General features: G+C 37.4%; 2 protein-coding genes and 2 long non-coding RNA genes across 7 annotated transcripts; 1 reads left to right on the top strand and 3 right to left on the bottom strand.

Moving 5' to 3' along the window:
* Positions 1 to 85: 85 nt before the first annotated feature.
* Positions 86 to 3833, bottom strand: LOC147874070 (uncharacterized). Of its 2 annotated transcripts, XR_015534768.1 has the most exons (3): positions 3802 to 3833; positions 2770 to 3126; positions 86 to 483 (listed from the first exon to the last, which is right to left on the bottom strand). It is a non-coding gene; the product is annotated as an uncharacterized LOC147874070 (long non-coding RNA). The 2 variants fall into 2 exon arrangements; XR_015534767.1 differs by lacking the exon at positions 3802 to 3833 and having other exon boundaries at positions 2770 to 3239.
* Positions 803 to 7964, top strand: LOC147874069 (uncharacterized). Its single transcript, XM_087347312.1, has 7 exons — positions 803 to 1166; positions 3234 to 3387; positions 4530 to 4676; positions 5134 to 5256; positions 5886 to 6032; positions 6637 to 6783; positions 7610 to 7964. The coding sequence occupies exons 1-6, from the start codon at positions 1110 to 1112 to the stop codon at positions 6720 to 6722; spliced, it is 714 nt and encodes a 237-aa protein (XP_087203438.1). The 5' UTR covers positions 803 to 1109; the 3' UTR covers positions 6723 to 6783; positions 7610 to 7964.
* Positions 7945 to 13312, bottom strand: LOC147874068 (uncharacterized). The gene is made up of 3 exons (XR_015534766.1): positions 13173 to 13312; positions 9087 to 9347; positions 7945 to 8106 (listed from the first exon to the last, which is right to left on the bottom strand). It is a non-coding gene; the product is annotated as an uncharacterized LOC147874068 (long non-coding RNA).
* LOC110834515 (CXXC motif containing zinc binding protein) lies at positions 12952 to 25576 on the bottom strand. Of its 3 annotated transcripts, XM_087347313.1 has the most exons (6): positions 25247 to 25427; positions 24665 to 24969; positions 20170 to 20253; positions 18096 to 18234; positions 14319 to 14428; positions 12952 to 13725 (listed from the first exon to the last, which is right to left on the bottom strand). In XM_087347313.1, the coding sequence occupies exons 4-6, from the start codon at positions 18232 to 18234 to the stop codon at positions 13579 to 13581; spliced, it is 396 nt and encodes a 131-aa protein (XP_087203439.1). In that variant the 5' UTR covers positions 20170 to 20253; positions 24665 to 24969; positions 25247 to 25427; the 3' UTR covers positions 12952 to 13578. The 3 variants fall into 3 exon arrangements, with proteins under 3 accessions (XP_087203439.1, XP_021929448.1, XP_021929447.1); XM_022073756.2 differs by lacking the exons at positions 24665 to 24969; positions 25247 to 25427 and adding an exon at positions 25434 to 25576; XM_022073755.2 differs by lacking the exon at positions 24665 to 24969.

The following is a 25576-nucleotide window of genomic DNA, read 5'->3' as shown; positions in this document are numbered from 1 at the left end:
TTTTCTGGAATTAATCTTCTCTTAATTTAATCAGTAATAATAATAATAATAATAATAATAATAACTTCAAAAGCATAAATAGCAATTATGGTTATAATAATTCAATTCTTTATTTTAACGTGCTAACTCAACAGCTTCAGGAGCCAATTACAGAGTCAGCACAAATTAATACCAGCACAAATTTATCAAGTCTACGACGCACTTCAAAAAGTCACGCAACCTTATGGGGAAACTATTTATTTCACAGTAAGTGCTGGAAGTGGCCGCCGTCCTGTATTTCACACACGTGGACACGGTTAATCATGTTCTTGAAGACCCTTTGCTATGTTTGCCATGGGATTGCATCGACAGAATTCTGAATGTTCGCTTTCAATTCCTGAATACTGTGCGGATGAGTTGCGTAGGCGTCCTGGTATAACTGCGTGACAATAAATATACGCTGCTGCAACGTGTACCCCATGGCTACTCAGTGTTCTTCACCACCTGGACAAAAAAAAACAATTACATGCGTTTCCCCATATGGTTGCGTGACTTTTTGAACACACTGTACAAGCGATTCGCAGCTCGGCTCTTTCCGCTACAATCTAACACAACGATGCCGAGTAAAGCGATGACGTAACAATCAGTTTCTTACGTAACAGGTGCGCGCAGGTTTTCATATAAAAGCTGACCAATGGTGTCGATCCATATTTACATTAGACATTGTTGCGTCTGGCATTGTTGTCTTTTTATTGACATTGTTGTTAGTTTATAGACATTGTTGCGTTTAGCATTGTTGTGTTTACATTGTTGTGTTTACAGTGTTGCATTCGTTTAAAAGCCGATTGAAGAGTGGTTGGAAAGGGAGTGTGCGAAGTGAGCTGAAGTGTGAATCGCTTGTAGGAGAAGTGTGTTGTAGACGAGATTATTTTGTGCTGTAAAAGACGTTTTAGTTTGATTAAATTCATTATTGCTGGAGGACACTGTGGTCTCTTACAATAAAACCAAGTTTACAATCGGATCGGATTTGAGGTAGCAGACCCCAGAAGAAATCAAATAGTTGATAACGGATCTTGGTTTGGTTGGTTAGTCTTACACAAAAGTTAATCAGTGTAAGCGAACCCTGCAAGATGAAGAATTTAATAAAATACTTCAAAGGAAGTCACAAATCAAAGTCGCAGAACAAAGTAAGTATGGAACTCGAACTTAATTGGGGTAACGTATTTGGTATTGGCCTACTTCGACACGATACCGGAAAGTAAAGGCTGTGTAACAGAGTACGCAGTTGTTTTATGTTTTGTATCATTGCATTCAAAATTAATTTAGCAGTATATTAATCGTAAACACTGTTGTCCACAGGCGATGTACACACGTTTCTCTTCAATATGATATAATTATACACGTTTATCCCACTTACCTTCCTCACAAATGAAGTTAGAGGTTATTGCAATGCAATTTTCGTACTTTACATAGTTCTCACTGAAATATGTGGACGCGATTTTTAAAAGTTTTCTTTCGTACTTGCATGGCCTTTACTTTATATTAAGTACTAATCAACAAATGAAATGTGTAGCCTACGACATACTTTAAAATGTTTCCTGGCTGCCAATTTTAAAGACAAGTCATTCGTAAAATAAAGCGTTATCCTTCACAACTTTAATTTCGAAATCTAAAAGAATCACGGGCATGTATGTTTTGTGAGTAATATAAAACGTTTAACTCAATGCTTGTTTTCATCTGTGACTAAACTATTCTGAATTTACACAGAAGTTCCCAATATGGCGTCAGTAGGGAAGTGAAGTTTGTCCTATATCTGTAATGTGATGCCTTGTGATGAGTGGTGTATGTGAATCCATTATCGTTCAGTTGTGAGCAGAGAAGATGAACTGTCAAATTAAAGCAATTTGTATTTAGATTATTTTGGCTTAATTTTGGGAAGCTGATGCAAGTGAAGAAATAGTTTGACTTGAAATCTGACCTCCGGTAATTGGATTATCTTTTGTACTATTCAAAATTGTTTTTAAGAAAGGTTTTTTTTATTTGTGATTGTCTTGTGCGTTGTTGGAATACATTGTTTAGTAGAAGCTTGCCGATGTTTCAGAGGTGCTAGCTCTCTGTATCATCAGGGAAATGAGACTGAATTGTGCAACATACCTGAAGACGGCCATATTCATACTCACCTCCATGAGAACCTCAAATCTCACTTGTTGCTTTGTAAAGAAAACAAGGAAATTACAAGCAGCTTCGTTTAAGAAAAATTCAGATACACTGCTGTGTAAATAGAACAAAACAAAATACAATTTATCTTTTCTTTAATGGTTCTAGATAGAGTATATTTTACTCCTCCATTTTACCACATTTAAATTGTATCAATTCAGAAGTTCCTTCTGTTAACCATCCGCGTGGGTTCAGAATTTCAACTGTTTCTTTTACCTGATATCTTAACATTGATCCTGACAATGAATTAATCAGTATGCAAACATGTAAGGAAACATAACCAAATAGAACACATTTGTTTATAAAGATTTTTGCAAACAAGTAAGTATAAAGACAAAGCAAATATGTGATGTGACATTTAAACATTGACGTAAATAAATCATAGGGCCATTAGGCATTAGTGATGTTTCTTTCTGAGCAACCGTATTTTCCTACATGCACTTGTAAGATAAATGTTAGTAAAATTTGCTTCTTAAGTCTCTGCATGCCAAATGTGTATGTGACATTGTAGCAAGGTTCAGATGCCTTCAAAATGGCAATGTCGTAGAGCCGTAATATCACAGTTTCTTTCACCTGAATGATTGCTGTCTAACCATCTGCGGAGGAATATGGCTGTCTTCCGTGTTGTTGCCCTGCGCAGTCTGGTAGAAATTCGCAGACATTTCATAGATGGTTGCTTGTCTCCATCAATGTGGCAGCAAGTGACATGAGGCAGACTGGCCTTCAGTGTTTTAATTCTTGAAAATCCTCTCGGGTTATCAGCCGCGCCAAGTGGTTAAAACATGAAAAGACCAACGGTTCGTTGTCCTCAGGGTACTGGCTCCAGCCCCGTGTGACTGGTGGATGATGTCACGAGCTCGCCTTATTATGGTCAGCTTACCGGTTAGACGCCTGGGCCTGGTTTCCTGTGTTGAATTTAATTCTTGTTTGCTGTAATGGTTCAAAGTTGAAACAGATTTTCCAGATTAAATATTAACTTCATTATGTTACAGAGAATTCTTAGTCTGTAGAATGACCCATTTTTTCTCTGTTTCCAGTCAAAACCGGCTCACGTGTGCCCAGTCAATGACGAGAGTGGCTCTATTGTGAGGGAATTGGAAGAAGCTCTCCAAACTCATATTGAGGACAAAAGGAGGTCAGAAGAGGAGATCGTTAGGCAGGGAAAAGAGATCTGGACTCTGAATGCAGACAGTATGTATGATTTAATTGTATATCAATTTCTGTGTTTGCGCGTGTCTCTTTAGGAGCCCTGATATTCTCCCCAGTACTCTCTTCCAGTTACGTTGAGAATTTGTTCTGTCTCGCTTAGAGACAAAGCTCTTTGCCTCCAAAGAAGAACATAGGTTGACTTCAGCTTTCCGGGGTGAACCTTGTCACACGTTGAAAGTTGTGTGTGCCGTAGAGTTATTTATGTTCTTATTTCCCAATGCGTATTACTTGCCTCACCTGCTTCATCGCCCTTGATTTGATTCCTGTTGGAGAAGACTGTATAGTACGGTGTTCTACATTATGTGCTTCTCCCTTCATCTATCATCGATTCTATGTTTGGTCCAAGTACAGGGCTAGTCTAAATGATGTTCCCGATTTGAGAGACATGCTACTCACGTTTAATGAAATTCAGATGCACAAAGTTGGTATAAAAAAATACCAATGGAAAGAGAAACTCTCCAAGTTTGCGCAGAATCTTCCACACAGTCTTCTGCAGGATACCAAGCTCTGTGCTGCCTCTGACGGTGGATTTACGCGGGCTGCGTGTGAAACTTGCACGGACCCGCTCCACTGTTTCCTCGCTTACTGACGAGCGGCCGGTTGACTTTCTCTTACATCTTGGAATTGTATGCCCACTGGGTCGATCTGCCGTAAACTTGGTTCAGAAACGCCGTTGCACACTAATAACAGACCGGTGAACGTGGAAATCTAGCACACAAAAGGCTCCCCTGTCTTCGATGGCAGCCATTTTCTCTCATATTGCCCCTGGCGGCGAACAGTGTCATTACAAGCCCATGAAAGTGATATTTCCCATACATTATTCCAATATAATTTTCGTAATGAATTTCTCACCTGGCTCATGCATGCTGCCTTCTCGACACACACATCATCCAAGTTGTTTTTATCTGTCTCGGAGACATGTTTTTAGTATGATGTCACGTGCTGTAATTGGAGAAGCCACTGCTTGTTTGCCACACAATGGTTCAGAAATTCGTATGATTCACTAGTGGACTCAAATAGCTGTGTATAAATTTTGCTTTTAACTGTAATGCTTGATTTCTTATTTCCTGAAATACCCTCACAGGAGGAATTTCACAATTTGACGTGGTCATAAAATGTTACAGATACAGAGCTGCGGAATAAAGTGAGATGCCATAAATTTAGTGCGAAGAAGAATGGAGACACACTTCGATTTCAGACACAGGAGAATGAGAAATTACGAGAAATGTTGTCAGAGCAGGCGAGAGAGAACAGCAAACTGCAGACAGAGAGTATGTATGGTTTTATTCTGTTTATGTCCAAAGTTGAAGAGTACAGATTATATACTTCCGCGGTATGAAATGTTGTCAATTACCATATTAACTACTTGTCTCTTCAGAAGTGCAGATATTCTGCTTGGCAGTTTGTTCCAGTTATCTTAAAAAAAAATTTCCTAACTAGTGGGTTCAAGATGAAGTTTTGCTCTACAGTAGAACAGATTTTATTGTCATATTTTGAACAACTATGGCTCTCGGGGACGAATCTTGTCAAATTTTAAAACTTATCCAAGATTTTGGCAGATATTTAAGTTGCCATTGCCACCCTGAAAGAAGTAGTTCCATTGTCATCTGTAACGCAGGATCATTCTCGATATTTGGCAAGACTTATTCCTGGAAGCCGTAGTTATAATCTTAACTCCAGCTACAAAAGACTAAGAAGATGTACTAATGTAGTCACAAAATGTTACAGTGACAGAGCTGCGGAATGAACTGAGACACCATAAATTTATTGCGAAGAAGAATGGAGATGCACTTCATTTCCAGATGCAGGAGAATGAGCCGGCGAAAGAGAACAGCAAACCGCAGACAGAGGGTATGCATGCTTTTATTCTATTTATGTTTTAAGTTGAATAGTGCAGACACTTCTTAGTATGAAATTTTGTCAATTACCATGTAACTGCATGTCTATTCAGAAGCGCAGATATTTTGCTTGGAATTTTGTTCAAAATTTATTCGCCTCCCTTTATTTAGTTACACATAAAGTTCTGCTTTCAGAGAAGAAGAAGAAGATGTTTTACTTTCATATTCTGAAGACGCTCTGTGTTTATTATCCCTTTTAATATTACTCGGGTTCTTATCCCCGGGCTGTCAAAGTGACATTTTCCTTACAAAGTTAATTCTTTATGAATTTATCATTTCTGAAGCCTGTTACATGCTCCATCCACCACATCCCTACTGATTGTGTCGGTGATGAAAGGGCGTATATATTGTATGACATCAGGCCACCATAATTGGAAAAAGCCCTGGTCTTTTGCCATCTAATGATTTCGACAGTTTTTGGGATCCAGTAATGTAGACAAACGGTGTTCAAAGATGCTCACTTTATTTAAATCCTTTGTTTAAATTTTAGCTATGTAGACTGTGCTGTAGCGCGTGGTTTCTTGAAATTCTGTCATGCAAGGAATTTAGCAGACTGTTTTACTTTGTCTTAAAATGTTTCAGAAATGGATCTACAGAACGAAGTGAGATTTCAGAAATCGGTTGTGAAGAAGCATGAGGGCACGATTTATATCCAGACAGATTTGATTAAGGCGTTACAAGCAATGTGTTCATGGATGGGGAGTGAGATCAAGAAACTGCGCAAAGAAAGTACGTATGCTTTTATTGCGTGTATTTACTAAGTTGAAGAGCGCATACTATAAACTTCCTCAATATGAAATCCTCTCATTTACCATTTGACTGCATATCTCTTTAGAACTGTAGATATTCTGCTCAGCGCTCTTTACCAATTGCTCCCAAAATTTGTTCTTACATCCGAGTTAGAGAATAAGTTTTGCTTCCAAAGAAGATGAAATTTTAGTGTGTTGTTTTCAACGGCTTTGGCTATCGGGAATGAGCCATGTCAGATTTTGAAAATTATCCATCATTTTGTCAAGGATTTCAGTGGCTATTGTTGCCGTAAGAATCACGAGAGACCACAAGTGGTGTCGGTTGTGAGCCGTATCAATCCAGGTTCCCCTTCCTTTCAGTGTTTCATAATTCATTTTAATATTATCCTCCTCTTCATGTCTTCAGTCTTGTCCAATCAGTGCTTCTGAACTAAATCCTGTATGCGCTTTTTATCTCTGCCATGCTACGTGCCCCACCAATCTCATCCTTCTTGATCTGATTATCATAGTTAAAGAATAAATGTCATGTACTTTTATCAGGAGATATTCTACAAACAATTTCAAGCGTTCATAAAATTTTACAGATTCATATCTATCGAGGAACTTAGATATTGAAGAATCCGAAGAGATGAATGATTCTGCAGCGGTCCCAAGGTACGCAGATCAGTGAAACAGTGCATTTCATGGGCCTAATATGTTTCCTGATGAAAATAACCCAGCAATGGAGAGTGGTAAGTAACCATTAATTTTGCTTCTTTATCGAAAGTTTCCTGTGGGTTTCCACGGGATAGTAAATTAAATAGGTTGTTAGACCTGACTTAACATTCTATGCAGTTTGTCTTTCAAAATTATCTTGCAATATAATTTATAGTTTTCAGTAAAGAATCAGTAAATAATGTTTAGTTACATCATTGGCAAAATAGAATTGCATAAATTGCTAGTGTTTATTTGGTTCGTCATGTTTTTCCAGTGTACCTGTCGCTTGATATCGCTGTTATATTTTTAACAAATGAATGCATATTTTCAAGTACATGTGCGCTTATGTTAAGTGCTTAAAAAGCAGTTTTCGGTGCCTGAACACGCAGTCTTTATTGATCATGTAGGAACGTTGAAATTAAAAAGAAGAAATAGGAATGAAGATACGGTGAAGAAAGTAGGAGAGTGTCTGTTTGAGGTTCATGAGGAGATGGAAGAACGTTAAGAAAATGATCTTCATAAACAAGGAGTAGGGAAACAAAATTACAAATAAAATTATTTGTTCCATCGTCTGTTCTTTAAAACACGATGTTTCGGTGGCTGGTTCTGTCTCCGTCTTCAGGTGAGAGGTACCTACTCTGTTGGTTCCCTTAGATAGAGATAGTCTGTGTCACAGAACCAGCCTCCGAAACGTCGTTAATTTAAAGAACAGACGATGGAAAACGTCCTGAAAAAGAATAATTTTTGATGTAAACTACCGTCGTCAAAATCCTTTAGAATAAAATTAAAAATATTTATAGGTATAGAATGATGATTGGCATATGATTGTACTATAATCAATGTTTATGCTTGGTAACAAAGATTCCAGGGTTCTGCCGTTGGTACCAGTCCAGTTAGAGTGAAAAGGAGCAGCAATTCTGAGAACAGCATTTCAAGCCCACCAGACATCTGGGACTTCGGAAAGAGATGTACTCTCCTCACTTCTTTTGGACAAACGGCTTCCTCACGCAACCAGGTTATGAGGAAAGTCACCTGTCAACATAACTCTGAAGAAGAAGAAGAATAACTGATGTCTTTTGGAGAGGAATTAACAGGAAAAATTTTGAAATCATACGCATAAATTGTTTATCGCAGACACGTTGTAGTGTGACTATTGTTGGATTTCCCTTTATGGGGTATTTATCTTTTATCTCATTAATAAAATTTTCATATTTTATTATCTGTGTCTAATTAACCCTTTGACCCCAGCTGGTTGTAACAATATTCAGATATCAGCTCCTACCTCAAAGAGAACACAGCACTCCACCATTGCGAGGATCAGTCTGTTGATGCTGTTATGGAAATGCTTGCTGTTTGTTCTGAGAATCATAAAAAGTACACAAATATATTCGGTGGGAAAAATGCAGAGTCACTGAATACCAAAGGATGTGGCATATTGAATTTCCTCTAGGCTGTAAAGGGTTGAATGAAGACGGATCAGATGTGCCAGACATTTTGCATGATATATAACAGGATAAGTACAAAAATGTTCCTCTTCGAGAGATAATATCAGAAACATTATCGACTTCTCAGTTTTGGAAATTAGGCACAGGGCTATTGAAAATTCATGTACAACAGCCTGATTTAGAAAACTGGTGCACAAAAAATTATTCATCTTGAAGATACAATCGTAGGAAAATTATTAATTTATTATGTTTTTAAAATTAGGAACAGAATTATCCAGAATATTTGGCATGCCGCAGGGGAAGAAAGTAATTAAGTTTCCCACATTATGAAGATTTTCATTTTAAGTAACTGAAGATTGTTTAATGTTGCACTGTAGAAAATAGAGGTAGGCCTCGATTTGTGCCGATTCAGAACAACACCGATTTTGAAAACTAGCAAGTCAAAAAGTGAAAAAATATATTTTACTATTATTTATAACGTTTTACAATGTATCTCGTACTGATTCTTATACTAAATCGTAATTCTTACATCGCTGATTTTGAATAAAAATTATAAATCCAATCATCTCTGCAATTACGTTTGTTTCATTAACGCGAATTTGCTCCAATGAGATCGATGAATCGGTAAAAGCTGTTTGTGAAATTCAAACTTTTGCACATGCGAGTTTGCTCTTATGCCATTTCATTCCTGGCGCTTTAAACTTTCAAAGGACTAATTTAATCTCTACGGAGGTACCGGGGTTATTTTTACTACGCGATTTTCTATAGGTCGGCGTCTTACATAAACATAATTTTTATACTTCCAGGAATGAAACATGTAGTGCTGCCATTCACGCCCTTTTACAAAGAATGCTTAATATGTGGAATAAACACTGACTTGGAGAGATTCTCACTTGTTTTTTAAGAAATTGTAATTTCATTGCATGAAATTTCCTCTTTTTGGCAAGAAACTGTGCTCGCAACTCCTTCAGCTGTTTCTCATTCTCATTCACGGAAGGTTCAGCTGTTGTGGTTGCTCTTGTGGCTGAAGCATCTGAATCAGCAGTCTTCCTGCTTCCTTGTGCGTATCGTGATTCATCATGTGTACCTCGCGAGCCTCCTGCGGTACCATTTGTCTTCTTCCCGCCGTACATTTTACTACTTTCACCATTTTCCTGAAAGAAATAAGATAGCAGGATACAGCAAAACTGAGTCACCTGACATCCAAATCACCCAGTACTTTCTTCCCCATTTCATGTGAGTCGTCCTTTTAACACACCCAGTGACCACTTCTAGATTAGATGTTTCAGTACTCTTTAATTAATCCTGCCAGCACATCTGATTGATACTGAATGACATTTCTAATTATATTTTGTCTTTATGACTGGCCACATATAGTAGAAAGCCTTTGCCTCATCGTTAGCTACAAAATTTACCATTCTGTATGACTAAATATTAATTTATGTTTCTTTTCACATTGAAGCCACTGTCTGGGGGACCTGGTATTTACTGATGGTAGTTAAGATAGATTTGTTGGTCTTAATTAGACTCTTCAATACAAAACAGAGCTGACAATAAAAATCAGTTATGTGACTGCATCATTACAACCAGAACTCGTTAAAAGCGACATACAAATTTATTAGCTGCAGTACCAAAAAGACAGTTTACAAGTCACTGGAACAAAAAGATTAAGCAGACTCATTCACAGCTGAGTAAGGTGAAGTAATAAAAAATTAAGGAAATATAATTTAAGGATCTTCACAGCTTGCACTTCTGTTTGATGGATTTGTGAATTTTTCCCACAACTTTTGGGGTAGACTCCTAAGGCTAAATTTAATCAGAAATTATTCAGCTGTAGTTTCAAGATGACACACACATAAGAACAGATATTACTGCTCAGTTATTCATTAATTTTATGTACTCTGGTAAGAGACACAGATAGGAATAAGATTGGAAAGGTGCAGCTTGTACTGAATTATGGAGATTATCTTGTAACTTACATGTCAAGAAAAGTTTGGATTAAATGGGTTGAATGTTTGAAGTGGTTGCTCTGATAACAAGGTCCCTACGCCAAAGACTGTGTTCATCACACTGCACACAAAAATGTAAATTTAAAACCGACAGATTAAAATTCCAGGTGCCAGTTATATCCGGTTGGTATCGTTGCTCTTGTGCACTGTCTGCAGTGCAATGCTCTGGCCATAGCCAGCCCTGTCCAGGATGCGACGCGCTCCATGCACTGGAAGGTTTTGGATCATCTCGTGCGGCCCAGAGCTGTCACTGCGTGGCTTCTACAAAAATTACTTTGGCAGAAGTTTCTAGACTAACTCCCATCTCACATATATGCCATGTTATTATTACCAACTGTAGTAGATTGAAAAGGGGTAAATTTGGGGTACACTACAATGGCATACTTTCCATACCAAATTTCATTCAAATCTGTGAAGGAGTTCTTCAGTTGGAATATGCAGATGGACAGACAGTCACAGTAGCCCCATTTATTCCCTTTTGTGCACTGAACATGAGCCTGGGTGGCCCCCAGAGCTGGTCTAGATGCAGAGGCTGGATTAAAAAAAAAAGTGTCCCTGTCGGGGATCTAACCCCAGTCGTCCGACCCACAGCTAGTCGCTAATACATTTAGTGTATGTATATTGTCTGAAATGACAAGTTCTACATCCTTTGGTTGAGTCCTAAGCAGGATCTATGGAATGTAAATAAACTCTACTCTGTACTCTTTACTACCCAAGCGCCACGTAGTGGAAATGCGGACAAGTACTACAGTGAAACCTCGATGCATCGTTTTCGGCGGGGGTGGGAAATAAAAACGATGAATGCGGGAAAACGATAGATGCGGGAAAGCATTAAAAATTTAAAAAAAACAATGTTTCTCTTTCAAAGTTACTTCTTTTTACCAAAAAAGTCTTTAATGGACAACTGGTTTGTTGAAACTTTACGTTTTAGACCAAACAGAGCACTTTCCACGTTCAAAACGTTTTCTTCGTCACGTTCACTAATATTAAGCGCATAAAAGAACGACTTCACTTTCGCCAATGCAGCGTGTGCTTCGGCAAAACTCGGCAAAGCTTCGGGCTCGCATTCGTCGTCTTCCTTTTCCTCACCACTCCCACCCCCTTTGCGGACAATAACAGGAAGAATGGAAATACTATTACTGCCGAACTCAACGAAACGTAGCTGTAGAAGACCCTGAACCGCTGGAAACGAGATTAACCAGAAGAATGAAAAGTGCCGCCAGCCTTTCCTTTGTACATGTAATAAAAGCATTTGTGAAGAAATTCACACTGCACATTCCATCTGGCATCGCTGGAACGAAATATGAGTGCACCCTAATTAAAATCGTAAAATTTCTGACAATGAGCACCGCCATTCACTCCAACTATCACCCCTGCACCGCTGACCCTCATTCCAAAAGAATGTGCTGGTTGGGCGACATAACAGGTTACCGCTACTGCGTATTCCAAAAACATTATGCATCTTCCGGCATTAATTTATCTCAAAACCCAGCATTTTAAATTCTCAGAAACGATCATTGCGGGAAAATTGTGGGACGGGACTAAGATTTTTGAACGATCGATGCGATAAAACGATAGTTCGAGGAACGATAGAAGCGGGAAAATGTAACATTATTTTATATGGGATGTATTCGGGACCGAACAAAACGGACGATGCATCCGGGAAAACGATAGTTCCGGGAACGATGGATAGAGGTTTCACTGTAGTTGCAGCAGGTTAGAATGTGTATTTGGCGGTAGCAAGTCGTCTAGAAAAGTGAAATTTCCACGTTTCTTCCAGGCTGTAAGCTGAGAAAGCGTTTCCTATGAACTCGATAATTTAAGAACTTATTATTATCAGCCAAATATTATTCCAAGGTAAATATCCCGTGCAGGGTGCTATAGTGTCCTTAAGTGATGCATAAATCATCAATCAAGGTACGTAATTGCAGATCTTGATCACAGGGATTAAAATATTTACTGTCACATTACAATAGTCAAATTGGGAGACGGTTACTGCCTTTATAGGAGTGATTGCTGAATGGTGCCAAATTTAGGAATTTGGAAACTTCGTCTCCAAGGTGGAAGGGACACTTCACACCATCTTCCTGATCATCCTAATCCTTTTCGTCGTCTTGGAGATATGTGACACGACGGCCAGGTCACCCAAGGGCAACGGAGGGGGACTGATGTTCAGCAGACCAGCCGAGGATGTCTCTGGTAAGACGGTTAAGTCGGCACGAGTGGTCTGACTACTCAGCTACCCTGACTGTGGTTTTCCGTGCTTTTTCTCGGTTGTAAGGCAAATGTCAGGATATAATTCAAAAGGGGCATGGCCTGCCGTCCCCAATCATGGAGGCCTTCAGCTGAACTATGGAAATTGCTCGGGAAGTTGCAAGGATTCCTTCACCATGCCTTCCTGATCATCCTAATCCTTGCCATCATTCTTGAGGTATGTGACACAAAGGCCAGGTCACCCAAGGGCAACAGAGGGGGACGGATGTTCCTTCAGCTGAAGTTACCCCCCCCCCCGTATTTTTTATAAACTAAATGAATGTGTGTGTATTATGTCAGTCTTCAAATATGGCTTTCATGTGGTTAGATCCTGGAGATCAAAGTATGTCTCCAAATCACATGTTCTGGCGGTACAATCTAGTCTTAAGCCATACACGGCTCAACAGTTTCAATATACATGACTAATAGATCACAAAACAGTGGAATAATAGACCAATGAGTTATAAACGGAGTCTAAATGGAGGAAAATCTCCTGTGTAAGCAACGTCTTCTTTATTTTATTACAAATTACATAAAATCATGAAATTATATTGAGCTAAGAGTATAGCTCAGGTGGAAGAAACAAGAAATTATGTCAGAGTTTTTGGGAGGTAACATATTCGAGAGTGAGCACTTGGATGATTGAGGTTTGTGGTAAGTGATGTTGACGTAGGTCTTTGGAGAATATGTTGCAAGATATCAACGGGATCTAGACACCTTAATACACATTGCTGTGTTGTGGGCTTGTGTTCACAGAGATCCATCGAGGTACAAGACGTCCTAGGCGATGCTTCTTCCCCTGCCTCTGGAGTCTTGATGAGGACGCTGGACTTCTGGGTTTTGATGTTGTGTGCATTAGTCTAGACGGCACCAAACCCTCAAGAACAGAATCACCGCCGTGAAAATCAGAAATGAGTTCATCATTTGTGCATCATCTTTTAATATGACATCTTCTGTTTAAATATGCATTACTCTTTCCAGTAATAAAAAAAACACCATCACAGGCCAATGAATTAATTATTCCTGTAACTAATCATTATTACAAAAGCCATCGTCACAGTCTATAAAAGACATCAAACAACATGAACTGTGAGGTTAACAACTGCAGTGTTCAAAGTTCATTTCACTTTGTGCGAACAAACTGATGCTCAACATTGTATATACCAACTGACTGTTTTATTTTCTCATCCCACTCCACCCACTCTTTTTCACTAAGGTCTACTTCACTGTAAACATGACCACTATCTTCAGAAACTGCACTCCAGCCACCCTGAAACCATAAATACATTAGTGGTAACTAATGGTACCCATGTCTGGTCAATTGCTAAAGAGACTGAAAAGAAGGAAGCAAACTGCATTCATATACAGAGCATTTTTATGGAACTTCATCTAAAAGCCCCACTGAGCAGCAGTCCAGATTTTGTGGAATATAACTTAAGCACACAAAATGTTTTCTTGGATTGAGTAACCATTTTACAGTCATGTCAACAGTTGTGATCCTCATGGTTGTGTCACTTCTCCAGCATGACAAAATAGTTTTTGAAGTTCTCCTTCCAATGGTTTAAATTTAATTTTTGTCTAATTTTAAAACTGCTCAGATCATCTGTGTTTGCTCTACAAATATATACACATGATGCACAGGTGTACTTCATAAACTGGTAGCTCCAAGTAACTACTTACAATAGGAAGAGAAAGCACAACTGAATGAAACATCCATCAGGATAACTTATATATATGATCTGACAACTGCAAAGTTTATGAAAGTGCTGGTTTCTTTTTATGCAAAGTATGTCAATGTACTCAAGTACAAGTACATGTTTCCTTCATTTCTCTTGTTCACACATACAACTTAACAATACGCACCCTGAAATCGAAGTCTACCAACTCTACGCCACGGCAGTCAAACACCACTATGGTCTTAAAATTCTCATTCTCTGCTTTGGTATATGCTTGTAATGAATCCTCCAAGATGCCTGTAAAAAGAAGACATGCACCATTACGACTTGAATTAAGCAATCATCTCTGTAGCATTAACAAGCTCAGAAAGTGTATACTGCACCAGAATACACATGACATCCTCGTGCATTTTTTTTAAAATGTGCATTTGGGTATTAAATCCACCTTGAATAGCTTCCACTTTGACCACCAGATCACAGCATCTTAATGTCTACTTCATGAATTTCCTAATTGGTCATTTTGTTATCATAGGGTATTCAAAAGTACAATTTTAGGGTGTGCAGAATAGCACAACTGCCACATCAAATTTCACCCAAATCTGTCCACTGACTCTTGAGTTGAATCGACCGGACAGATGGATGGATGGACAGACAAGAACAGCCCATAATGCATTCTCACTATGCAAACAACGCATAACAAGTTAGAAAATTAAAATGATTGCCTTCTGGGTTGCAGTGCTGTGTAGTCTGGTGGCAGTACGCACCTCTGAAATGCTGGTAAACTTCTACCAGACTACATGGTGCAACATCCCAGAAGAGTCACTTCATACTTGCCACCATCTGATTCTGAAAGTTCAACAAGTTAGAAAAAATGTTGCACAGTATAACAATTCTGGCATGTTTAACAGAATTTGACTTCTGACTTTTGTAAATAGTACATGTAATATCACAGTTGTCTGGGGTCAATAATCTTTAGTGGAGGGATGCCTGTCTGGTTGGGTGATGATGTCAATGCAAAGGATTCCCTCTGCGGCTGTGCAGCTGGCTGAGGATTTCCCATCCAGTCAAAGACTCAACCACAATTTGACCTCTTATCTTTATAAATCACCAGTAATTCGCCAATAGTAGTTGGGATCTAAAGGTCTTGCGTTCAACTGCTGCAAGGAATGCAAATTTACAATTGCTTTACAATTCTGGTGCATCTGCTTTGTTTTCTTCAAATTTTAATTTCATAGAAGCTGCTGATGCTCTCTTACAAACAGGCAGAGAGAATGAACAAGGGCCTTCAATCAAACAGAAGTAGAACTGATATCATGGCAACCATAAAATTTAATTCCTACTACCAAAATAAAACACATCCATTACAGACATCAGCTGTTTGGTTTGATACCATGGAAACCAGATAATACAGTTTCTACCTCAAGGAAAACACAATGTGTCATCATTATAAAGATCAAATAGTAAATAACATTACATCAAGAAAATGCTCTTATGCACAAGTGTTCATTAAAGGTGGAAAACTAATGGACTAAGAAAGTTTGATAGGAACTCTAAAAGTGCCTAAAGTTATTAAAAATGGCTATTCACAATGCCAAAAAATTCTCGACCAGGCACAATATACCCTGTTCATATACACATCACTGGTCTTGGACAACACTTAGATCACTTGTTATATTAATGGCAACAGTTAGGATCAAACCCAGTACCTTTTGACTACTAGGCTAGTATGCTAACCATTAGACCATCAAGGTGGCAATTTTTTCTGTGGCAAGTCAGTTTAAACAAAAGACATTCTGAAAACCAGAGTAGTGTAATAACCCCCAGCCATGAAATTCTCTGGCCATCCACACAAGTAAATTTATGGTTACTGTCTCTGTGATGACATAAATTAACCAAAGCACAGAAGCACATGTATATCTTGAACAATGCCCACTGCATTGGCAAATTCTGATCAAACAATGAAACTGCTCTACAGCCTGTTAAACTTCCCTATATAAAATTTCATGAAAATTTGTTCAGCTATTCTTAAGGTGTTACATACATAGGGGTGGCCAGATGAAGTAATATTAATAGGTACTCCATAAGAATGTAAAGATACCCAAAAAGTAGTGGACAATGCTGTGGTGTACAGGTTAGCATACTGGCCTGAGTTTGTTCCCAACTGTTGCACTTTCTTAAACAAGTTATACACAAGGTGCACCCAGTGGTCCAGTGGTTAGCATAATACTAGCCTAGCATTCAAAAGGTCGCAGGTTTGATCCCAACCATTGCACAGTAATGTAAAAAGGAGTAAGTTACTGTCAATTAATTTAAACCAAAACTGAGCATGCTCAAGAGTTTTACACTGAACTAAGAATATAAAACTTCATGAAACTGTGTCCTGCTATTCTCAAACTGTTAGAGCATATAGACTGTGGGATTGTAACAAGTACTCCATAGGGACGCAAACAACACCTAAGAAGGAAGTAACAACCTAAGATAAACATCAGAGAAACATTTAGTTATTTTGGGTTTTGCTGAAGCAACAAATTCTGGAAGGGTTCACATTATTTACTAGCACACTAATATGTGCCTGCTTTGATTCAGTGGTTCATTTCACTGTACTTTTATTAGTGGTATGTGGTCTACAGTTATGGTCAGATGTCCATTATGTATTTGGAAAAGTTTTCTCATTCACACAATATTTATAATCAATAAATAAATAAATAGAGGCCTTGAAAAGTTTCTGTTTGAGTGAAGAAAATATGGTATAAGGACTGTATCTAGACCAAGATTCAGGAGTGAAGCTTTCAGATGAGGTGCCAACTGCTGGAACATAAACTCTTCCTGTGTGAGCTGGAGCTTTATTACACATTTTTCCTGACAGAAAAGAGAAATGATCAGAATAGGTTCCAGATGATCATATATGGATAGCAGCAGTATTAACAGGTACAGGGATTTACATGACCTCATAATGCAGCACCTGATATGAAGGATCCCACTGAATACTCCAAACTCTTCCTCACATAGTTTCTGGTCACGTTATTACTGGAAGAATCAAATCTGTACTGCTTTCAATATTACATCTTGCAAACAACTAGCAGCTTTATAGGCAGGGTATCACAGATAAAAAGATGAAATATTTCAATATGTCTACTTTATATGGCAGCATAAGAAGAGCTAGTGGTACACAACAAACAGTACTAGACATCTATCTTGTCTAAAGGAATTAATCAAAACCTATTTGTTCATAATATTATGATGTTAGTGCAACTGCCCCTCCACACCATCCACAGAGAAAAGCAGAAATAGGTTTGTTTGTGTAAGCTGAGAAGTATATGTACATAAACTTGTGGTAGTTCAAAGTGTACTACCATCGATGACCTCTACTGCAGGAAAATAGCTTATTGTGTTTGGCATAACAGAAGGAATGCCCCAAAATGTTGGTTCTAGGGACCTGAAAAAAGATGGGACATTAGAAGTAGAGATCATAGCAATATCACAGCAGCGTTGGAAAGATAAAGACAGGCAGGCACAGCTGTAGCTGAAGGGAATATTTGAAGCCCCATATAGTGCAAACTGCAATAAACATGAGCTATGTTGATACATGTGACAGGATGGGAAAGAAGTCTGGCATAAGTATTTTTCAAATTATTAATCTAATAATAGCAGAAAATTTAAACACAACTAATATTCCCTTCAATTAGAAATAATTTGCATAGTAACATCTTAAGGAACAGTTCCAAGAGACAGCATAAAATCTTCTGTATAATGGGTATTTTACTTCATTGTTGTAATGGGTTTTTAATGAACATGTGCACAATGTGGCATAACTGTGGGGTTTTAATTGGGCCAGTAGGAGATACAAATATTTAAAAGTCTGGTACTTTAAAGGTTAAATTCACCAACATCTGGGTTTATAGGTGATATCAACAAATCAGGGTTCAATTGAAGAAACAACTTCTTAATAAGTAATGAAACTTACTTAGATTATTTTCTTTAAAACAAAGTTTGCATTTGGCAGAATAGTGCACGTTGGTATGTCCTGTTCGATCCATTACTGTCTCTGACAAGCTTACATCATGCCATTTATTAGTTGACTCACCACATGCTGTACACTTCATCTGTGGGAAGAAAATCAAAAGGTTCAGGCAAAGAATTTTGCTGTTTCAAAACATAAATTTAACATCAATACCAACATTTGTGTAAATAATATAAACTAATAATCTAAATAATATTTCAGAATTCAGTCCATACCGCAAAGAAAACATTTCACCATTTCAAATATCAACTGATGAATGCTGTCTCCACTGACAACCACTTGAAACCCACAATTAAAAAAAGAAGAGTAATTAACTGTCAAAAGTGAATGGCACAAAGTGTTACCATCAGGCTCTAAAGGGTCAAATAAATTTCTAGTGTTTCATTCACTACACACAATTTCAAAAAATCCTCTCACACATTTTACTTCATGATGGAATATGCATAAAAAAACTGAATATAATTCACTGTTACAACCATGATGATGATCTTGTACATGATTTGGAGAACTGGACATGATCATATTAAATACAATGTGACAGTACAATGAAACATATTGTTCTTATACAGAAGTGTGACAAGAAAGACTTCCAAACAATGAGGTGTTGTGGTCAGTACACACTGGGATGTTCTAGGTTCAAATCATGGCCAGGAGACTGGCAAATCCTGTGATTCTCATCAGTTTCTTGAGACAGATGTTGAACTTACTTATAGGCCATGACTGCTTCCTTCTAAGGTATTATTCTGTCATTCTACCAGTCTCATTCTTACATCAGTAATTTTCACAAATGCAGACAAAAATCTAAAATTTTACACTTATTACTATATTAACTAGGAATAAAATGCCACTTTTTGAAGAGTGCTTAACCCACTGGTCTAAACCACTGTTCTACAACAAGTGTGCTGTGGCACACTGGTATGCTGCCACAAGATTTCTGGTGTGCTGCAAATTTTTATAAGAAACTGAATATTCACATTTTATAGTTAGAAAAGGAAATATCTTTCCTAGTCAGAATTTGTACCCCACATACATACACCTGAATGCAAAGACACTGGTTCATCACCAATAGTTCTGACCAACATATGTAATGTTTTGTTTTCATGTGCCTGTATTTTCACAGGGCAAGTATTTATTGGTGACATATATTTATGACCATATATAGTTTGGTAACCCCTTCATATAAGGCAACACTTTGTGGTGTGCTGTCAAGTGTCTTTGATAAATTAAGGTATGCCTCGGGTTTAAAAAGATAGTGTAAATCTGGTCTAAACCAATATTTTTTCATCTGTAGCACAACTAACATATATTATACCCCTTTAAAAATGCAGGCAGTGCCTCTTCGCTTACTGCCTCCCTTGCACTAAGCCCAAGAGAGCCTTAGAACATAACTTTATCTACTGTCTTCTGGGATTTTGCATGGAGTAGTCAGGTAAAAGTATTTTTATGTATTAATGAGCCATATGATACACACATTGTGCACAGAATGTACAAAAAGATGTGTGCACACTAAGAATTATATCCTGGTGCAAGCAAACATAATCTTGTCATTTCTCTAATATGTGGGGTGAACACAGCCATCAGTTAGCACTGTGTTGGAGGTATATACAATGGAGTAAAGAAATGGGAGAATAAAGCATGGAAGGCAAAAAACTTTAAAACCTTAAGGATGCATTAGTAATTTGGGTAAAGCATGTATTTTGCTCAAAATATGAAGTTACAGTAAAGATTAATGCTGCATACGACAGTACTACTACAGACATTATTTAGTTCAAATACAGACTACAATACTGTCTCTACTTTTATCCCCAAGATGCTAACTACAGCAATTTGAACACCATATGGTACATTAATACATAAATTCAATTTACTGCCTACCCACTTTTACACCAATATTGATGGTGGACAAAGTGTAGCACTCTAACATGGCTAGACCAGCCATTCTGATGATGAAGTAAGCAAATAAAAATTTGTGGCCAATGGGTTAATGTGTGAGTAATGTATTATCAGTAATACTTACTTTCAGATACCAGCAGAAATCAGGCTGATTTGTGTATATTTTATCAATACACTCCAGAGTGGCTCGGATCTGCAGTCCAATTTTCTTGGAGTGGAAAAAACAAAATATATTCTAGTTACACTGTCAGTAGTAGTTTTATTAACATTAATTAATTCTTGCATGATGAAGTGAATACAATTTAGCTGTTTGTACACACAACAGACATTGTATTACTAAGTTAATGGCAACAATTAAATTTTAATAACTTTTTTAAATCACCACAAAGAGTACAAACAGTCCTTAAATTAATAAAGGATAATTTGTTTCTTCATCATTTAATAATTCTTTATCAGCTGCAATGTTTATAACAAAACATTGCAAATGCATGGAAAGACCATGGGCTATATGCTACACTGGCCACAACATCTGTGCAAAGAACTGCAAGAGACAGAATCAGTGTTCAATGTCTGCTCCTCCTCCACCAACATGGTTAAGCCACATAAACCTGTTCTGACATCATGAACACAAGTTGCACAAATAAGTCTTCCTGCATGCTTGGGCATTATTATTTTCACACAAAATTAATTTTTCTACTTTTCTGTTTGTAAACTATAAATGTCAGTATTGTCTTCTCTCAGTACTTTTGATCTGCCTGATAAATCTAGGTTCACCAACAGGTTTTAGATAATGAATTTCATTTAGCTGTTTCAGTAAACTTCTGGACAAAGTAAAAAATTAGAAGCTTCATAATCGTAGTCCTCATCAAATATAATTGGCATAAACATATAAAGGATCATATGGGAGAGGAATGTAGCATAAAAACAAATTCTTTTTTAGTATGAAAAACTATGGGAAGATGTAGGAGACCTAAATGATGGCAGAATAATACTAAACTTTAAATTAATCTTAATTAGCGTACAAAGACATGAACTACATTCATATGACTCACGACAGAAAAGGTCCAGTGGTTGGCTCTTGTAGGCCTCTGCCTCATGCAGTTAATTATGTTGAGTCAACCTTACAATATAGTGACACTGTTACATTATTTACCAACATATGGCACTGCTTGTATTAATGGAGTTTTCATCGTCTATGGACATTTCTTTACAGGACTAGAAAAAATTAATATGTGGTGCAGAACAAATTTAATTAGTTTAATTTAATGCATATTGTGTTTGTGTTGGGAAGAAACACAAACAAAACAAGAATACTGCGAGAAGTTTTGTATGACAACATATACATGCCTTCTCTGAGGGCAAAAGTACATGGCCAATATATTGTACATTATTGCTTTTATTCAAATCATCAATTAAGTCAGTTCAGTCTCATTCATACATTATATCTTATACATGCAGAAAAGACGGAGTTCCCAGGAATCAGTGCCAGCCATTCTTTTTACAACGTTCACTGTCTATATAATGAATATTTACTTACTCTATGGAGACAAGTCCTTCCTGAGAAGCCAGCAGTAGCTCAACCACTCAAGAAATTCCTAACATTTTATGGAGCCCAATAGGTTATTTACCATGTTCACAAGATCCCACCACTGGTCCCTATCCTGAGCCTGATGAATCCAGTCCATATCACCCCACCTAATTTATCTAAGATCCATTTTAATATTATCCTCCCACCTATGTCCAGGTCTTCCTAGTAGTCATCCTCCTTGGCCTGATTAGTCTAACTATATTTGGTGAGAAGTACAACTTATGAAGTTCGTCATCATGCAACATCCCTCATAGGTCCAAATATTCTCCTCAGCACCCTGTTCTCAAACACCCTCAGTCTACATTCCTCCCTTAGCACACTTCTGAATGTTTCCAGAAACATCAGTGATTGACAGTCAATTTATCTAAAACTCAGCCCTTCCTTGTACTTCACTAGCTTAATATTAATCACCTACGCGCCTCATGTTCAAAGCTATCCTTGGTCACCTTTTAGTTGCATTCACAACTAGGAGCTGCAGAATGCAACCATTATCTTCAAAATTCCTGTCTATCAATCCTTCAGTCCACATGAAACAACTCAAAAACAGCTGAATACTGTCACTACATTAACATTTTGGTTAAAACTGGATAACAGTAGCGGGAACTTTACATAAAGCCTTATATGCATGATGCAATTCTGGGCATGGAAGTGACTTGATGGGGAATCCATGTTGACTGATACCCCAGACAACTCTGACACACCATTTGCAGAGGTCTAATTCTGGCAAACACATGTAGTTGTTATATTATGTATACATTCCCTAACTTGATTTATTCTACCTTACAACTGCAAATGCACATAAATACCTACATTTTCTTTGATCATCTAAAATCCAGGCCATATTGTATAACAGACACTGATATAAAATGGTATGTGCCAATAAATGATTACTGATCAAAGTATAATTTCATTAAAAGAACATAAATTAATAACTATATAAACAGCATAGAAAATAATCTGATTTAATGGTAATATCTTGTAGAAAAGCTTTTTTGTGTATGTGTGTGAATGTGAACTATGAGCATATAGCATTGTCATGTAACTTGGAAACCACCTACCAGCATGCAACAGCTATGTTCTGCATTCTAACTTATTTTCCAGTGGGTAACTTGCTGCAGAGGCAGCATGCTATCATGCCAGGTTCTGCATAAAGCAGGACACCCTGCAGCATGTCCAATGTTACTAATGCATATCAAAGGAAAAGTAAAGATATCCCAGTGCTTAATAAAACATCAAAACATGAAGAAGTAAGTGGAAGTGGTATAGGTGCATACATTCTTGATGTGATCACTAGATGGAGAAGAATGGTTAGCAATTTATTTATATAAAACACTACAAAATTATCCTTGTAGACAAAACATGTACCATTACTTAATCATGATTTTTTTTATCTCCAATGTTTAACAGATCCTCAAACTGTGAAACCTGCAGGATGTCAAGTGAGATTTGGGGTTAGGTCCACATGGTGTTATAGCCCACAATACCAACATTAATACGCAAGACTTGACACTTCTGACATCCACACTGATAGATGATCTCATTGTAATCCATTGAAACAATCTGCCCACATAAAGTTGCAAAACAATAATAAATCACAAACACATAATTTTGGTGCACCAAAAACTATGATAAATATCATTTTCTCACTGCAATTCTTTGCAGAAAGCAACACGAAAGACCATGTATATGGTAAATATGAGTACTGGACAAACACGCAAGGTAACTTGAATTTGTAATTTATGGAACTTTCTCACACACAAAGCTAGGATGATTTTTCCTCATAATCATGTACACTCATGTGTCCAGTCAATTACGTATTATGAAATGGTGTTGTAGTAAGGAATGGACAAACTTCTACTCAGCAGCTTTATCAGTAAAATAATGTCTTTGCTACACCTCTCTTAAAGGATTATAAAAGTGAGAAATCAAATAAAAGCAGTCAGTACAAGTGTGGTTCCTCCTGTGCTTTGCTCACCCAAACCACAGTTATTTGGGGAGCAGCACTGTGTCATCAAAAACTGCCAGGAGTGTAATGCACTGGGAACACACAATTATATTCTGCATTTTAAGAAGACTGTAGGCAGGTACTTTTGTGATGGATAATTATGACATTTCCTAGTTTTTTCTTCTGAGTGACAGAATATCAAGGCCATGTAATTTTCACTCCAGTATAATATTCAACAGGTTTTGAATCCAAATCTTGGCTCAGAGACCACCAATTTCTACTGAGAGTTGTTGTGGTGTTCCTCAGTCCTTTCAAATGTCAGGATAGAACCCAGACTATGCCATGACCGCTTTGTTCCCTATCATTTCCAGTTCATTACTCATCAATCATCTTATCACTCAATGCTATATAGTCTGGTAAAACAACAACCACATTCCTGTGTTCTGCCCTGATCTTCACTTTGTGGTTTGTAGTGGAGAAATTCCTAGAACCTCCAAAATCAATGTCTTTGGCAAAGAATTGGGAAAAAATAGCTTATTAGTGTTGATCAAGATTTACTTTTTCTATGGCAATGTAATTTATTGTGCTCAAGAAAACTACACCTCACACTCATCACAATCAAACAGAGTACCAAGTAAGAAGGTTAGACACAGAATATATGGGCCACAAAAGGCAGTAAAGTAATGCTAATCTGGAAAAGTGGTTTCCGATGTCATTACAGATTTTCCTCCAGTAAATATATATGTCTTTGTGAGGAAACCACCAATCTTTCCAATATGTATACAAATTTAAAAGATGCCAATACAGTCAACTCGCTTATAATGTCATCCAAGGGACTAGATAAATTACATCATTACAAACTAGCGTCGTACTAACCGATGAAGGGATGAAATCAGATTTAAAGAAAAAAATATAGGATCATTTTGTACAGCACTAAAATTCACCTTAAATATAAACTGTATCTTACTTTCCATATGGTATGAATTATGGAATTATGTAAAACAAATTCGTGGCACACACCAGATTTCTTCTTTGCACTCTAAATTTGTTTTAACACATTAACTTTAAATATAAACTATATCTTACTTTCCATATGGTATGAATTACGGAATTATGTAAGCCAAATTCGTGGCACACATCAGATTTCTTCTTTGCACTCTAAATTTGTTTTAACACATTAACTTTATCATCCACACTTAACACTTATCTTTGCAACTTTAGCCATTCTGTCTGTTCGAAGCCTGATTGTTACTGCAGCTAGTGCACTATTTCCATACTTTTTTTTGTGGTATTGAGAAATTTGAGCTCTCCGGGGCACTCGGTACTATTTAGAATGAGTTACTGATGGGAGAAAGTCCCGTTAAATTTTTCGCTGTCCAGAAGTGCAGTACCTATCCACAAAGAAGTGGGTTATCAGATGTCATTATAAACGGATTGGTTATTTCATGTATGTCTTCGTAAGAGAGGCAGAAAAGCAAGTGTTTTATGGAGATTTAATTAGTACCGCTCAAAATTAGAAGCTATGGACAAGGTGTCGCTATAACCAAATTTAAATCTATGTAAAACATAACAATTCAAATTTGTGCTTGGAGACCGAATGGTTTCCTTAAATTTCATAATACTTCGGAACAGAATAATTTTAATTTAGATATTACATGGCACACTCACCATTTTCCTTCAACTAATACAACGTACGGAATAACTGAAATAACGTGATTTATAGTTAATAAAACTCAGACACGGATGTATGCACAAACGTCTGCTTTAAATCCATAAAGGGGCCGAAATTAAACCAAATATTAGCACACAATCATAATCACAGATAATCATTCAGTCGTAGCGTTCGGCTTCTTACCACAGGCCAGGCGATTGAACAGCATCCCAACCAACCCAAAAAATGACTAAGAGCGAAGTCCTGTGCAAGCTCAAGATTTTGCTGCTTGCTGGATTAAACCACTCCGGTGTACGAAACGTATAGCTGGAAATAATAAACAGGGC

Source organism: Zootermopsis nevadensis, unplaced genomic scaffold (genome assembly GCF_977971745.1).
Source record: "Zootermopsis nevadensis isolate Lab colony 2312 unplaced genomic scaffold, Znev_1.0 Znev_ptg000011l, whole genome shotgun sequence".
NCBI lineage: Eukaryota > Metazoa > Arthropoda > Insecta > Blattodea > Termopsidae > Zootermopsis > Zootermopsis nevadensis.
This window is presented reverse-complemented; position numbering and strand designations above follow the sequence as displayed.